The sequence below is a fragment of the Thamnophis sirtalis genome, unplaced genomic scaffold (assembly GCF_051295495.1).
Source record: "Thamnophis sirtalis isolate CommonGarterSnake01/CBP01778 unplaced genomic scaffold, rThaSir2_p1.2 scaffold_3, whole genome shotgun sequence".
NCBI classification, from domain to species: Eukaryota; Metazoa; Chordata; class Lepidosauria; order Squamata; family Natricidae; genus Thamnophis; species Thamnophis sirtalis.
The window spans coordinates 26,041,911-26,057,694 of NW_028261383.1; the positions used below are offsets into that span (position 1 = coordinate 26,041,911).

The 15,784-nt window shown below is 44.6% G+C and overlaps 1 protein-coding gene across 2 annotated transcripts in view; it reads right to left on the reverse strand.

Moving 5' to 3' along the window:
* Nucleotides 1-12,948, reverse strand: part of PBX2 (PBX homeobox 2) — a 42,965-nt gene extending 30,017 nt beyond the window's left edge. For both annotated transcript variants that reach the window (XM_087711711.1, XM_087711710.1), the window contains exons 1-2: nt 12,458-12,948; nt 9,620-9,693 (exon numbers count right to left, since the gene is read on the reverse strand). In XM_087711711.1, the coding sequence (XP_087567837.1) occupies nt 9,620-9,693; nt 12,458-12,663 (280 nt within the window). In that variant the 5' untranslated portion in view covers nt 12,664-12,948. The remainder of the gene's footprint in view (nt 1-9,619; nt 9,694-12,457) is intronic.
* Between the last annotated feature and the right edge of the window lie 2,836 nt (nt 12,949-15,784).

The window sequence follows — 15,784 nt, forward strand, 5'->3', positions numbered from 1 at the left end:
TCCACCCATTGCTTCTTGTCCTGCCCTCAGGTGCTTTTGAGAATAGCTTGACTCCCTCTTCTTTGTGGCAGTTGAAACACTGCTATCGTGTCTCCCCTCGTTGTCTTGAGGAATCAAACCAGTGCAGTTATGCAAAACGACGAGCAATTTTTCCTACTTCTTGGCCCAGAAGGATAATTTCTGCCTGGGAGTCTTGGCACAGAGTACACCCCGTCCCCTGGATTTGGCAAGGGTGGGGCCAGGCTCTAGTCTGCCTAGAGGGCACCCCAAGAGGGCAGGGCGGAAGATTCAAACCAATAAATAAAAGTATGTGCAATTAATGTCATAAAGCAAGAGGGGAGGAAATAATATACATCCTGACTTGGCACGTATGTGCTCAACAAGCCCAGATATATTATAGCTGATTTGTACACTTGATAATATGGTTTTAATTTGCATGCCACTACTTGACTTTGCGGTAGCCTACAGCAAAATAGAAATAGGCCCACATCTGCAACGATGCAGAGATCATGAAAACGTATAAAAGACCAGCAATAGAAGAGGACAATGTAATAAAACAGCAGCAGTCCCCAAAGCAGAAAAGACACAATTTAAAGATGACTTTTTTACTGCCCTTTCAGGGGCCAAACCAAACGTGACACCATTTCTCAAGGAAACCATCATTCTACTCCAGGTACCCCAAGTAGATACTGTATCAGGATTTTAACAGAGAATCGGGGTAACTTTAAACCCTGTGTGCTTTTTGATCCAGAACAGGGATCCCCAAACTTGGCAACTTTTAAGTCTTGTGGACTTCAACTCCCAGAACTCCCTAGCTAGCAGAAGTGAGTTCCTACCAGTTCGGTAGAACCGGTTCGTCAAATCTACTGAACCGGTTAGAAGAGGTTCCACCAGTGGACCCAGAAAGCAGGCCACACCTACAGAAGAGATTCCAAATTTTTTTGAAACCCACCACTCTCTCTCTCTCTCTCACTCTCTCACACACACACACTCATACACACACAGAGAGAGAGAGAGAGAGAGAGAGAGAGAGAGAGAGAGAGAGAGAGAGAGAAAGAAAGAAAGAAAGGAAAGAAGAAAGAAAGAGTGAGAGATGAAAGAAAAAAAGGAAAAGGGACAGAGAGACAAAAGGAAAGAAAGAAAGATAGATAGATAGATAGATAGATAGATAGATAGATAGATAGATAGATAGATAGATAGATAGATAGATAGATAGATAAAACATATGGCTGGCAAGCCACTCCCACCAGGTCACATGGCCGGCAAGCCACTCCCACAAAGGAGGCCACACCCACAGAGTAGGTTCGAAAAAATTTTGAAACCCACCACTGCTAGCCAGCCACTGAAGTCCACAAGTTGAGTTGGAAGTCCACAAATTTTAACGTTGCCAAGTTTGGAGACTCCATGATCTAGAACAGGGGTCGGCAACCTAAAACACTCAAAAAGAGCCATTTGGATCCGTTTCCCACAGAAAACACCGGGACCCAAAAAACCTACCGGGGTTCGAAAAGCTCAATAAATTGCGCGCTGGCAGGTCTCACACATTGTGACAAATATTTTGAGTGGCAGGGAGCTACAGCAGAGCACCACACGCAGTTCCAGAGCTGCGGGTTGCTGACCCCTGATCTAGAATGTCTTCCTTCTTCGTCCCCTTTGACTTGGAAGAAAAAATGCTCTTCGATGCCAGGTTCCCAACCAAGCAATTTGACTTGAAGTCCATGGACCTGGGTCAGAATCACCACAAGTCATCTTCTCCCCCATTTTAAGGCCTCAACCCAGATTGAGAGGCAGAAGCGAAGAAGCAGGTCGTGTTCACAATCCCCCAATGGAGTTGTGAATGGGATACCTGACATTTAAATTAATCAATTCCATTCCATTTATTAAAGACCATAGGCCAGGACAAATGAAAACACTAAGTAAATATACCATTAAAAATTCTAGAATAAAACAATAACAGATAAAATCTATGATGAAATCCCAGTCTGTCAATGTACGCTTGGTCTACTACACAAAAATTACAATTCGTAAAACTGTGTAGTCAGTTTAATACTAAAAGGGAAAGGAATAAGCAGTGCAAAGGGTTTGCCACGCTTGTTGTATAAAATAGCTATGGTGAATTAGACAAGTGTTTCTGATGAATCCCCAGTGCTGCTGCGCAATTAATCTTAAAAGTAAAAGGCGAACAAAAGGTCCAGGTGAGGAATGACCAGATAAGAAAACCATGATACTATTTACAGGTGAGATTAGGGGTGCTTGGTGTTCTCTGAACTTGCTTGTTTTCGTACAGACGTTTCTTTACACAAACTAGGGAACATCTAGCTACAATAGCAGAGTTGGAAGGGACCTTGGAGGTCTTCTAGTCCAACCCCCTGCCTAGGCGGGAAACCCTATACCATTTCAGACAAACGGCTATCCAACATCTTCTTTAAAGCTTCCAGTGTTGGAGCATTCACAACTTCTGGAGGCAAGCTGTCCCACTGATTAATTGTTCTAATTGTCAGGAAATTTCTCCTCAGTTCTAAGTTGCTTCTCTCCTTGATTAGTTTCCACCCATTGCTTCTTGTCCTACCCTCAGGTGCTTTGGAGAATAGTTTGACTCCCTCTTCTTTGTGGCAACCCCTGAGATATTGGAAGACTGCTATCATGTCTCCCCTAGTCCTTCTTTCTATTAAACTAGACATACCCAGTTCCTGCCACCATTCTTCATGTTTTAGTCTCCAGTCCCCTAATCATCTTGGTTGCTCTTCTTTGCACTCTTTTCAGAGTCTCCATATCTTTTCTACATCGTGGCGACCAAAACTGAATGCAGTATTCCAAGTGTGGCCTTACCAAGGCATTATAAAATGGTATTAACACTGAACGTGATCTTGATTCTCAATCACCTTCAATACTTAATTTTCAAGGCAGAACATTCCTACGTGAGGCCCTCAAAGGCCCCAGCATCTCCAGAAATTTAAAAGTTAAGACATGTGCCATGACTTTGCCTAGAACTAGGAACCATAGGTAGTCCTCGACTTACAACAGTTCATTTAGCAACTGTTCAAAGTTATAAAAGCATTGAAAAAAGTGACTTATGACCATTTTTCACATTTGTGACTGTTTCAGCATCCCCATGGTCACGTCATCAAAACTGGGACATTGGCAAATATTTAGGAGAGTTGCAGTGTCCCAGGGTGACGTGATCCCATTTTGCGACCTTCTGACAAGCAAAGTCAATGAGGAAACCAGATTCACTTAAGGATTAACTTAACAATTGCCATGATTCACTTAACCACTCTGGCAAGCAAAGTCGTAAAACGGGGCAAAACTCACTTAATCAATGAGTCTCCCTTAGCAGCATAAATTTTGGGTTCAATTATGGTCATAAGTCGAGGACTACCTATAGTAGAACTCTTAAAAATATATAAATAATGCATTGTTTCTGCCATTGACTGGTCTTCGAAAATGATCAAAAATGAACACATTCCAGCTGAGAGGAGACCTGGACTTTTTTCAAAGTTTTCCCCCAGCCAATACATCTTTTTTTTTTTTTAACAACAAACATGTAAAATACACACACACAAAATTTAGACGTACACCACATTTACACAATACAATACGAACAGGAGCTTCCTGTTCTTTCTAATAGCAATTAACAATCGATACCGCTCACCTTATATTATTTCCCCTTCTATTGTATTTCATTTGGATTTCACCATTCTTAACCCTCTTATTTTACTCATAACTATTATTTTTTGAGTTTTGTTATATTCCTTCATTGATTCTTGTTTCTTTCCTCCATCCACCTAGACCATTTATGCCATATCTGGTAGAATTCTGATTCTTCTTTTTCCCCAGCCAACACATCTTTAAGAAACGCTATACAGGTAGACCTCAACTTATTCATTTAGTGACTGTTCAATTAGTGACCATTCAAAGCTACAATGGCACTGAAAAAAGTGACATGATCATTTTTCACACTTACGACCATTGCAGCTTCCCTTTCCAGCATCTCAAGTTATGACAGTGATGGAGTCTGTCCATCACAATCATTAAGTCCTGGTGTTTTTTAAGTGGGTTGGTCAAGTGATCGATAGATAGTCCTCGACTTAATGACAATTCAGCCCCAAGTTTTCATTGCTAAGTGAGACATTGGTTGAGTGGATTTTGCCCCATTTTATGACCTTTCTTGCCAAAGGGAATCACTGCAGTTGTTGAATTAGTAACAAGAGTGTTAAATGAATCTGGCTTCCCTATTGACTTTGCTTGTCAGGAGGTTGCAAACGCGGATCCCTGGGATGTTGCAACCGTCATAAATATGAACCAGCTCGAGGTGCGTCTGAGATTTGATCACATGTTCATGGGGATGCTGCGATGGTCGTAAATGTGAAAAGCCATCATAAATATTTTTTCACTCTTGTCGTAACTTGAAACATCACCAAGTGGACGGATGTAAGTTGAGGACTACCTGTATTTTGCAGATCATCATCATCATCATTATCTTGCAGCCTGACCCACTCACACTTCAACATGTCCTTGAGAAGTTCTCCTGCGGAGTCCTTCCAGACAAAGCAGGAGTCACTCTTTCCTTCAACTATGTCGTCTCCCACAAGCGGGGAAAAAACATCCAGAAAACATGGCAACAGCACTTCCTTGCTTGCTAATTGACAGTTCTGATTGTGGTTTGATTTCTGACAAACAGAACACATCTATCTACAGAGCATTCCTCCAGAAGTCTTGAAGATTTTTTTAGGGGAGAAACTTGACAAGCATCAATTTTCTTCTCGGTGAATGTGCCCTTCCCTTGAACTCATTTCTGCCATTTTTTTCTTCAGGGTCTTTATTTTTTTAATGGCAGTGTCATGAAACGTGACTTATTGGAGATAAGAGAAACCGGCAGATCTCTGGATGTTGTTCTGGGTTTTCTGTACAGTTGTACAATGTGCTTGTGGAGTGGTTTTTAATAACTCATACAATTGGTCTTAGTTATCCCATTGAAATGAATCGGCTGAATTGGCGGAACTGGGGACAAGGTAATTAATGACTTTTTCACACTGGAACAATGCACCTAGAAAGATTTGGTTCATGAAATGTCATCAAAGGACTACAATTCAATGCTATTTGTTCAGGCGAACCAGAGCTTATTTTTTCAAAAGTTTGGAAAAATCCAAGAGGCAAAATACATGTTCCCCCAAATGTTATAATCCTTAGATCTTTTCCTTCTTGCAAATTTTGATCCAAACTAAACCGCTTAAAACCAGAGAGCTTATGTGCGGTTTTCGAAAGTCCTGATTACAGTGCCAAATTTCAATGTGTCATAAAGCCCAAAGTGAAAGCAATAAAATATACGGAGAATGATTACATTAAATTGCGCACATCCACATAACCACCCAGAGTTCAGCTTGATTTGAGAAAGACACAACTTTTAAAATTATTTTTGACTTAAAAGTACTATTCATTTACATTTCTCTTAATTCCACTGTTTTTGGAGGCAATGCACACTGAAACAAGCACCTGCCTGAAAGTACCCTTGTTCTAAATTTTATAGTTTATTTCTATAAAGCGGTCATCTCTAACTTAGCACTGTCCGGGATGAGTATTTCTCAAACTCTGTAACTTTAAGGTGTGCTGACTGGGGAATTCTGGGAGTTGAAGTCCACCCATCTTAAGGTTGCAGAGTTTGAGAGACTTGGCTGACAATGGAACAGCTTTTGCCTCCAGAAGTTGTGAGTGTTCCAACACTGGAAGTTTTTAAGATGTTTGGATAACCATTTGTCTGAAATAAGGTAGGGCCATGATGGTGAGCCTGGGGCATGTGTGTCAGAGTTGGCACACAGAGCCCTCTCTGTGGGCACATACGCCGTCACCAGCTGGTCTTTGAAAATGGACAAAAAAATGGCCAAAAACAGCCCCGCAAAAAGCTTGTTTTGAGGCTATTTTCAGGTCATTTTAGGCCATTTGTGGCCCAAAAACTGGCTGAAAATGGCCCGAAAAATGGCCCAGAAAATAGCCCATGAACAGCTGGTAGAATGGCCAGAAAATGGCCAAAAAACAGGCACGCACGCACTGGCCAGTTGGTCTTCGGGTTTCCGGTGCACACAAAGATCAGCTGGGCGGTGTGCATGCGCATGCTGGAAACTGTCCCAAAGGTGCTTTTTCAAAAGGCAGCTGGTCTTTGGGTTTCCAGCACTCCAGCATGCATGCGCACGCACACAAGTTGCGGTTTGGGCACTCGGTGCCGAAAAGGTTGGCCATTACTGGTGTAGGGTTTCCTGCCTAAGCAGGGGGTTGGACTAGAAGACCTTCAAGTCCTTTCCAACTCTTGTTATTCTATCCCCAATATGCTCAGGCAGACTTTTGCAGATGTGGGGAGAGAGGGGTGCCTTTAAATCAGTCATAACTCCTAGTGCCTGCAAATCCCTGCAGTTTTCTTGGCAACATTTTTAAAATGGTATTTCTTTGTCTTTTTCTTTGTAAGGCTGAGAGAGGGGGGGAATAGAGGTGGGTGGGAGAAAGAGAGAGAGAGAGAAGAGAGAGGGGGAGAGAGGGGGGAGAGAGGGGAGAGAGAGAGAGAGAGAGAGGTGGGGAGAGATGGGGGAGAAAGAGAGAGAGAAAGAGAGAGGGAGGGAGGGAGGGAGGGAGAGACTGACTGACTAGCCCAAAGCCACCCAGCTGGTTTTCTATCTAAGGCAAGAGTGGAATTTAAGAGTCACCCCAGCTTCTACTTCACTGACTTTAACCACTAAGTCAAACTGGCTTCTCCTTTAGAGGGTGGCCTGTTTTTAAGTGGTATGAGCTGTACTAGCAACTCAAGGTCACCTCGGTATTTTTATGCTGGATAAAAATACAACCGAAATACCACATGTACAATTGGGATATATAAGCAGCTACAGAGACAGATAGAATGATATGCAGACATAAATGTAAAATTGCAATGCAAATGCAGTTTAGACGGCATAGTCCTTTTTCAACCCGAATCTTAATTTTAAGTTAATCTTCCATATTCCTGCCTTTATTATTATTTACGAATAACTAAAGGCGGCAAACCTATCCACGAACTTAAAACACCAATGTCACATGTGTGTTTACTGGAAAGAAAGTAAGGCCCCTTCAATTCAACGGCACCTTTTAGGTAATTGATTGATTATTCCCATGTAATTTTATCATCTGCATTAGAAGGGTATTTTAAGTAAATAGAGCTCTAGAAACATGTTAACAAGAAAAAATAGAAAGATGATAAAACTGTGCAGTACAAACTAAAAATCAAAGAACAACGGCAAGGAAATCAGATTTCAGTAGAAATATTGGTAATATATGGATAGAAATATTGGTAAAACCATCATAAAGGTAAAGGTAAAGGTTTCCCTCGCATATAAGTGCTAGCCGTTCCCGACTCTAAGGGGTGGTTCTCATCTCCATTTCAAAGCCAAAGAGCCAGTGCTGTCCAAAGGCGTCTCCGTGATCATGTGGCTGGCATGACTAAATGCCGAAAGTGCATGGAATGCTGCTACCTTCCCACCAAAGGTGGTTCCTATTTTTCTACTTGCATTTTTGCATACTTTTGAACTGCTAGGTTGTCAGAAGCTGGGACAAGTAACAGGAGCTCACTCCGTTACGCGGCGCTAGGGATTCGGACCGCCGAACTGCCGACCTTTCTGATCGACAACCTCAGCGCCTTAGCCACTGAGCCCTTTCAAAACCACCACAGTATTTATTTATTTATAAAATTTATAGGCAGCCCATCTTACTTCAAGGTAACTCTGGGCAGCTTACTATTATTAATAACAATACATATTTTTCCCCCACTGGCTTCATATTTGGGCTGCAATAATCTGGATGAGTTGCCACTTTCTCTGGCCTGCCTTCCAGGGATCATCTAGAATTCTATAGCCCAGATACCTTGTCCCTTCTACTCTTTCTAACCAGGCTTAGTTTGCAAGAAGCTTCAGAGAGGGAATTATCACTTACACCAGTGATGGCCAACCTTTTAGACACTGAGTGCCCAAACCGTGTGTGCGCGCACGCCCAAACTTAAAGGTGTACGCACATGTGAGTGAACATGCAGTCATGCACGAGTGTGTGGATATGCGCGCGTGCACAGCAGAAACCCGAAGACCAACTGGCCAGCCCAATACCCGCAGCGCGGCAAGAGGTAAGATCTTTTTCTTTTGTGAGCTTGTGTTTCATCGTTTGCAGGGAAACTAAATGCCAAAGGCGCACAGAATGCTGTTACCTTCCCACCAAAGGTGGTCCCTATTTTTCTACTTGCATTTTTACATGCTTTTGAACTGCTAGGTTGGCAGAAGGTGGGACAAGTAACGGGAGCTCACTCCGTTACGTGGCGCTAGGGATTCGAACCGGCAAACTGCTAACCTTTCTGATCGACAAGCACAGCGTCTTAGCCACTGCGTCACCTTTCGCAAAAGAAATGCCACGGAGACCTGACCTGGAGCGACAGTGCACGTTCCAGCAGAGAGGGCTCTGTGTGCCACTTCTGGCACACGTGCCACAGGTTCGCCATCACGGGCTTACACAGAGCAATAACCCTTCGAACATTCTGACCCAGATCCCAGTTAAAAACAAGCTGCAGACTGAGATTCACTGCAACCTCTCTCTCTCTCTCCCACCTCCATTTACAAAACAACTTCCAGAAATAGCAATGTTTCCCCCACCTCCAAAAAAGTCAGGGCACTCAGCAATGAAGCCCTGGTGATATGAGCCTACTGAGAATGAAGTGAGAACCGCTTACAGATCCTGGATCCACCCTCTGAAATAAAATCGTGTAGCAACACATATGTAATACCATTCATAGACTACACAGGACACATCTCAGAGACTTATTTTCCAATTTTGGCTGCCCGAGAGGCCCAGATCTCAGTGGCTTAGATGAACTTCTCGTGACAACTTGGAAAGATGATCCCTTCCCTTAATCCCTTTCCCTAATCCCCCTGCTCTTTCGCTTTTTAATCTAGGGAAAGTGCAAATTCAAACAGCTGGAGAAAGACAGTTTTCCCTTCTCTCTCACTTGCACAATCCCTTGCACCACCCGGTATCCTTAAGCCAACTCACACCCGACTCTCCAACCATCCAGTCGTGCAAATGTTCCCCAAATCAGGGTCAATGTTGACAATTGAGCAAGGGAGACAAACATTTCCAACCCATCCAGGAGAGAAGGAGATTGGCAGTTCTTGCAGACAAAAGATCCAGGTGTTTTCAGAGGCCTCTCGCCGTTTTCCAAGCAAGAGTGACAAACACAAAGAGAGAGAGAGAGAGAGGCACCCCTTCCCATCCAGAACGCAACCCCCCACCCTCAACGGGTTTAAGGAAGAAAGCAGAGGAGGAAGGCAGGAGGAGAAAGAGACGAAAAAGAAAACCAGGCAGACGGCGAAGAAATTCCAGGCACGCCAGCGTCAAGATGGCGTAGAAACAGCAGGCCTCTGGAGAGGAAAAACACCCACTCTTCTTTCTCTCTTGCGCACCCCATTCTCTGAACCCCAAACCGTTGAGTTCCCAAAGGACAAAAAAGAAGCAGCATTTTCCTAACAGGTCGAAAATACTGCTCTTGCGGGTGGCTTAGAAAAGCAGCCATCAACTCCCCCGCCCCCTGATCAAGACCCCCCCCCCCGACTCACAACAATACCTGTTTTTTCTTTGATTTCACAAAGGACGGTGAAGAGAGCCGGTTTCATGCGGTGACAATTCAGCGTGTGTTTCCTGCAGTTGAAACAGTGGAAGAAAGAGAGCAGATAAAGCCATTTGGTTCCTTTTCTGTCGGTTCAAGAAAAGGAGAGAATTTTTGTGTCCACCATCACTCGTAGGCCTCCCTCTCGGCTGAATTAATCCGTTTCCACGTCTAGCAGAGTTTCTCCCCACCCCCCAAGCAATTCCCAATGTAATTCCAACATCCGGATTTCCCAGCAATGAAAAAAAAAAAAACCACATGCATTTCCTTCCATTATGGAACGGTTTGTCTAAATGATGAGATACGTTCCATGGGCAGAGAAACCAGAAAAGTTTTTCTTCCAAGAACTTTTTCATAATAACCACAAAATAATAAACTCTATATTCATCACCGGCACAGTCTATACAGAGGAGCAGTAAAATCCGAAGATTGTGTTGTAGCAGCTTTGATATTTTTATCCATTTTTCTTTCTGATTTAATTCAGAGTATGTATGTATGTATGTATGTGTGTGTGTGTGTGTGTGTGTATGTGTGTATATATATGTATGTATGTATGTTTTCACACATATATATATACATATACATACATACATATACATACATATATACATACATATACCTACATACATATTATATACATATATACATACATACATACACACACAAACATATACATACACACACAGAGAGAAACATACTGAATTTAATTCAGTATACACACACACACTCCACAAAAGGGCCCTCCCGGTGAAATAAGATTCTCCATTTTGCACACACAATTCACCTTACTTCTGAAGAGTAACCCAATACACAAATTATTGTAATTGGTTTTTTTTTTTGTAAATTAAAACCATCTAGAAAGAGAATGAAGATCTGAATCTTAGATAACATTCATGCCCACAAATACATCCTTAAGCCAAACCACAAAGGACCAATTTCTTATTATCCCCAAAATGGAGTGCAACCACACTCGAAATTATGAACCTTCCACATTAAAAAAAAACAACTTTTGCAATCCAAACTAAAATCTTAAAACCGAAAGCCTCTTTTCTCTTTGGAGTCTTACAAGCTTCAGCGCCCAGCCATTCAACATAAAAAAAAACTCCTCGTGCAGAGCCTGCTATTCAATTTACTAGGACTCACATTCGATTTAATAGACACAAAGCCACAAGTCTTAGTAAAATACACCCTTGAGGAACCCTCCAAATAGACCATATTCCTTCTTTCTGGCTGGCACTTCACAAGGGTTAAGTAGCATAGCCAGAGCACCCTCCACTCACAGCAACAATCCTAATTGAAAAACAAATACCTTCCAGGAACTGAAATCCATCTTCTGAAGCAAACTAATGTACTACAAAGCTCTTCACACACAAAACAGAGCTTCAAAACACACCTCAGAAGTCATGCGTGGCAAAAAAAAAACACACCAAAAAACAACGGCATCATTGCAAAACAATGGCTCTTTAAAGACTGCCAGGAAATAAACTAGTTTTTAAAGAAAACCGCAACTTGAATCCACCCAAAAGTTGCAACCTTAATACCAGGCCAGTGTTGCACTCCACATAAGAAGGTAACACATGCAAATATATATATATATATATATATATATATATATATATGTATGTATGTATGTATGTATGTATGTATGTATGTATGTATGTATGTATGTATGTATGTATGTATGTATATATATATATATATATATATATATATATATATATATATATATATATATATATATATATATATATATATATATATATATTACTGAGTCTAATCATCAATACTTAGATATAACCAGAGAAGCTCTCATTCTCCATCAGGAGAACAGGATAGGTAAAAGACACAAGATGTTTAGAAAGAAGATTGTGTGGAAAGTCAAGAAGCGTAAATGGTTAATTTGGGGACAGCATCCCATAATTTTTTTTCTCATCAGCTCTTAGATCTTAAGTGCTAAGGGTTCAATCCCTATTTGTTTCTCTCTCGCTGTTTCAAACAGATCCACTGAATTTTTATATCTGTATTTCTAAATCCTACCTTACAGTTTCCTCAAGCCAACAGCTGTTTTTACTACTGCAAATATTTTCTCCTGCAAATCAGTTTGCCCATCTAGACTGCAGCTAAACTATCTCAGGATTCAGTTCCCTCGTTCCTCTTTGTATTTTAAACGCCAGATCCAGAAGGCCCAATAACCCTGCATGCTTGCTTATCCGGTTCTTTTTATGCCTCCTCCCACCAACCCCCTCACCTCTTCCCAACAATTAATAAAAATCAAAACTTGCTCTGTATTTCCAAGCCTACGACGAAACTCCCCCCCTCCTCAACTTCCCCAAAAGCAAAGCCCTCCTTTCTCCCCCCCCCTTTTTTTAAAAAAATATAAAGAATACCCCCTTCTTCTCCAGAACTTCCAGTTCTACTTTCATCCCCAAAGGCGGTAATTTGGTTTCCAGGAACCGATCCAAGGCCAGGTTGGTTCAGAGCACCCCCTAAAAGTCGGGAACCCCCGTCCCACTCCTGGATTTGCAAAGTCTGCACCCGGCGTTCTTTACTCAAGGCAAAACAAAACAAAACACCCCCCCCCCCAAAAAAAAACCTCGCGGGGAAGGCAAGCCGGCAAATCCACCTCAGGGCCTTCCAGATCCCCAGTTTCGACAACTCGGCGAGGCTTTGCCAAAAGTTTGCACCCCTCTCCCGCACGCACACACAAAGGGAGCCCTCCCGGGCCAACTTTCCAAGGCTGCCGCCCCCCTCTCTCTTTCGCCCCGGCCGTCCAAAGACTCGAGAAGGAGAACCAACTTTGCTTGCGCTTCGTCCAAGCTTTGATCAGTGATGGTCATGATCTGCTGGAGGATGTCGCCGATATCTTGCTTCCGGGGCTCTCCGTTATCCGACGGGGGCTCGTGGAGAGCGTGGGGGGTCATGGCTTGGACCCCCTGGACCGAGGGGTGCCCCGCGAGCCCCACCGCCCCCCGCGCTTGGATCAGCCTGCCTGGATCATCCATGCTCGGCGAAGGGATTCCCCCCCACACGCGCGCGCGCGCGTCCACGGCGAGCCGCGAGCGATCGAGGGAGCGATGGGGGCTGGCTGGCGGGCGGGCGAGCGGGTGAACGAGCCCCGGCGGCGGGAGGACGGGCGGTCGCTCGGGCTTTGGCCGCCCGAGACGGAAGGGCGACGCTGGAAGAAGAAAGGCTGGCGCGCTAGTCCATCTTGGCGGTGCGCTCCCACGGCCCCTTCCTTGGAGACTTTGGGACTGGAAAATGGAGTCCCGCACAAGGGCTGGAGGAGGAGGAGGAGGAGGAGGAGGAGAAGGGAGGGGGAGGGAGGAGGAGCTGAGAAGGGGGAGGGAAAAGAAGAGAAGGAAAAAGGAGGAGAGGAGCTCAGCTTCCCCCTTCCCCCCTTTCTCCTCCTCCTCCTCCTCCTTCAGTGCCTCCTCCCCTTCTCTTGGTGCGCCCAGGCGGAGAGGCGCAAACTGTGCTATTTATCTATTTGCTGCCCTCCGCTGGCTTGGGAGAAGCAAAACGCCGGGAGCCACCGAGCAGCCCCGCTCCTCCAAAGCAGCTCTTCTTGCAGACCCGGCCGGAGGCGGATAAGCACCCAAACGAAAGGAAAGAAAACGGAGGAGCCGCGGGGCCCTTTGCGCCCTCGTGGAGCGCTTTGGACTGGAGGGCTTGAACGTGGACGCTTTTCCCCGCTTCCCGCCGGGACTGCGATCTAGGAAGGGAATCTCTAGGGATCGCCGGCTAGCCTTTCGCCTTCCCGCCGAAGATCCCCAACACACACACACACACAAGCACATACACAGGCGGCGGCGCCACCCCAAATTGAGATCTGCTGTTTGCTTAAAAGTGGCTTTGAGGGGACAGTTTTTCTTCATCAACCCAACCGGGGATTCGGTCCGCTTATCGCGCTGGGCTACGGCTTCTTTATTTGCGTTTTTTGAAACCAAAGCCACCCTTGGCAGCGGGTAGGTGGAAGGGGAGCCTGCCCGATGCTTGTACGGTACGCGGCAGTGGGATGCTCTTCCGCCACCGCTTCGCTTTTATTTATTTATTTTTAAGTCTTTTAATGTCATCACACTACTAAAAAAAAAGATGTGGAGCCTCTAGAAAGAGTGCAGAGAAAAGCAACAAAGATGATTAGGTCAGTGTTTTTCAACCTTTTTTGTGCAAAGGCACACTTTTTTCATGAAAAAGATCATGAGGCACACCACCATTAGAAAATGTTAAAAAAATTTAACTCTGTGCCTATATTGACTATATATAAAGTAATTTTCCCACGGCACACCTTACACTATGTCACGGCACACTAGTGTGCCGCGGCACAGTGGTTGAAAAACACTGGATTAGGTGACTGGAGGCTAAAACATATGAAGAATGGTTGCAGGAACTGGGCATGGCTGGTCTAGTGAAGAGAAGGACCAGGGGAGACATGATAGCCATCTTCCAATGTACTTGAGGGCAGAGGTAGGTTCCTACCGGTTCGGCCCAATTTGGTTGAACCAATAGTGGTATACCAGCCTGAGTTGCAGAACTGGCAGCGACTCAGGCTGGCCATGCCCCCCGAACTGGTTCCCCATCTTTTTTTTTTAGTTCTGCCCATGCGCAGAACAATTTGCGTTGAACTGTGCATGCACGTGCAGTGTGCATCCAGCGTGCACATGCACAAGCAAACTGGCAGTAACGCCAGCTGAAACCCACCCCTGCTTGAGGGGCTGCCACAGAGAGGAGGGGGGTCAAACTATTTTCCAAAGCACCTGAAGGCCAGACAAGGAATAATGGATGGAAACTGACCAAGGAGAGATTCAACCTAGAAACAAGGAGGAACTTTCTGACAGTGAGAGCAATCGACCAATGGAACAGAAGTTGCCTTCAGAAGTTGTGGGAGCTTCATCACTGGAGGCTTTCAAGAAGAGACTGGTCTCCCTTCTGTCAGAAATGGTGTAGGTAGGGTCTCCTGCTTGGGTGGGGTGTTGGACTAGATGGCCTAAAACAAGGGTGTTAAACTCTTATTTCATTGAGGTCCACATCACTTTTAAACTTTAAACTTTAATAGAATTTGTATGCCGCCCACTCCCTAGGGACTCTGGGCGGCTCACAACAAGTAAAAGCAATTTAAAACATTTAAAGTTACAGAATTAAAATCAACACAACATCCATTCCATCAAATGGAGCTGGAATTTAATCAACAGCCCCAGGCCTGCCGGAACAGCCAGGTCTTGGTCGCTTTACGGAAGGCCGGGAGAGTGGTGAGGGTCCGGATCTCAGCAGGTAGCTCGTTCCACAAGGCCGGTGCAGCTACAGAGAAGGCCCTCTCTCGGGGAGCCGCCAACCGGCATTGTCCGGTCGACAGCACCTGGAGGAGGAGGCCCAACCTGTGTGATCTTATTGGTCGTTGGGAGGTAAATGGCAGGAGGCGGTCTCTCAGGTCGTGTTTGACCTCGGGGTTGTGGGAGGCATAGCCAGTTCAACATCACTTGTGTCTGCGGCGCCTGTGGTGACCCAAGTTCTCTGCCAGCGAAAACAGGCTCCCGAACTCCATTTTCAGCTTCAATGGCCTCCTGCAACCCTCTGCCAGCAAAAAGGGAGCTCGGGAGGGCCGCACTGTTTTGCTGGCAAATCCACCATGGGCCGATCAGTCCTGCGGTTCAGATCTAAGCACCTCATGGGCTGAATCCGGGCCCTAGGCCTTGAGTTTGACACCCCTGACCTGCAAGATAACTTCCAACTCTGATTTCTGTTAAATTTTCATTTAACCGCATTCAAAGCCGCATTCAGTGAGATGGGGGCCCTTATAGTCTTTTTTTTTTAAAACTAAAATAAAATTAAAGTAAGCTGTAAACCATAGTTTACATCTATAGTCTCTGGGCTGAGAAACCTTTATCCCATCCATGCACAAACTGAAATATGAACATTGTGGCTTTTTGGGATGTGTCAGTCCGGGGACTCTGAGGTTGTACATTGCACTGAACTGGAGTTGGCATAATCATAGTTTACTTGGTAAATTACAGTTTAGAGGGGCCAAATAGCACTAAGTGTGTTAATCATGGCTTACAGACCAGACAAAACCTAAGGAAACCAAAACTGCAAAGAATTCCACAACTTAGCATCCTGATGCGATTATCT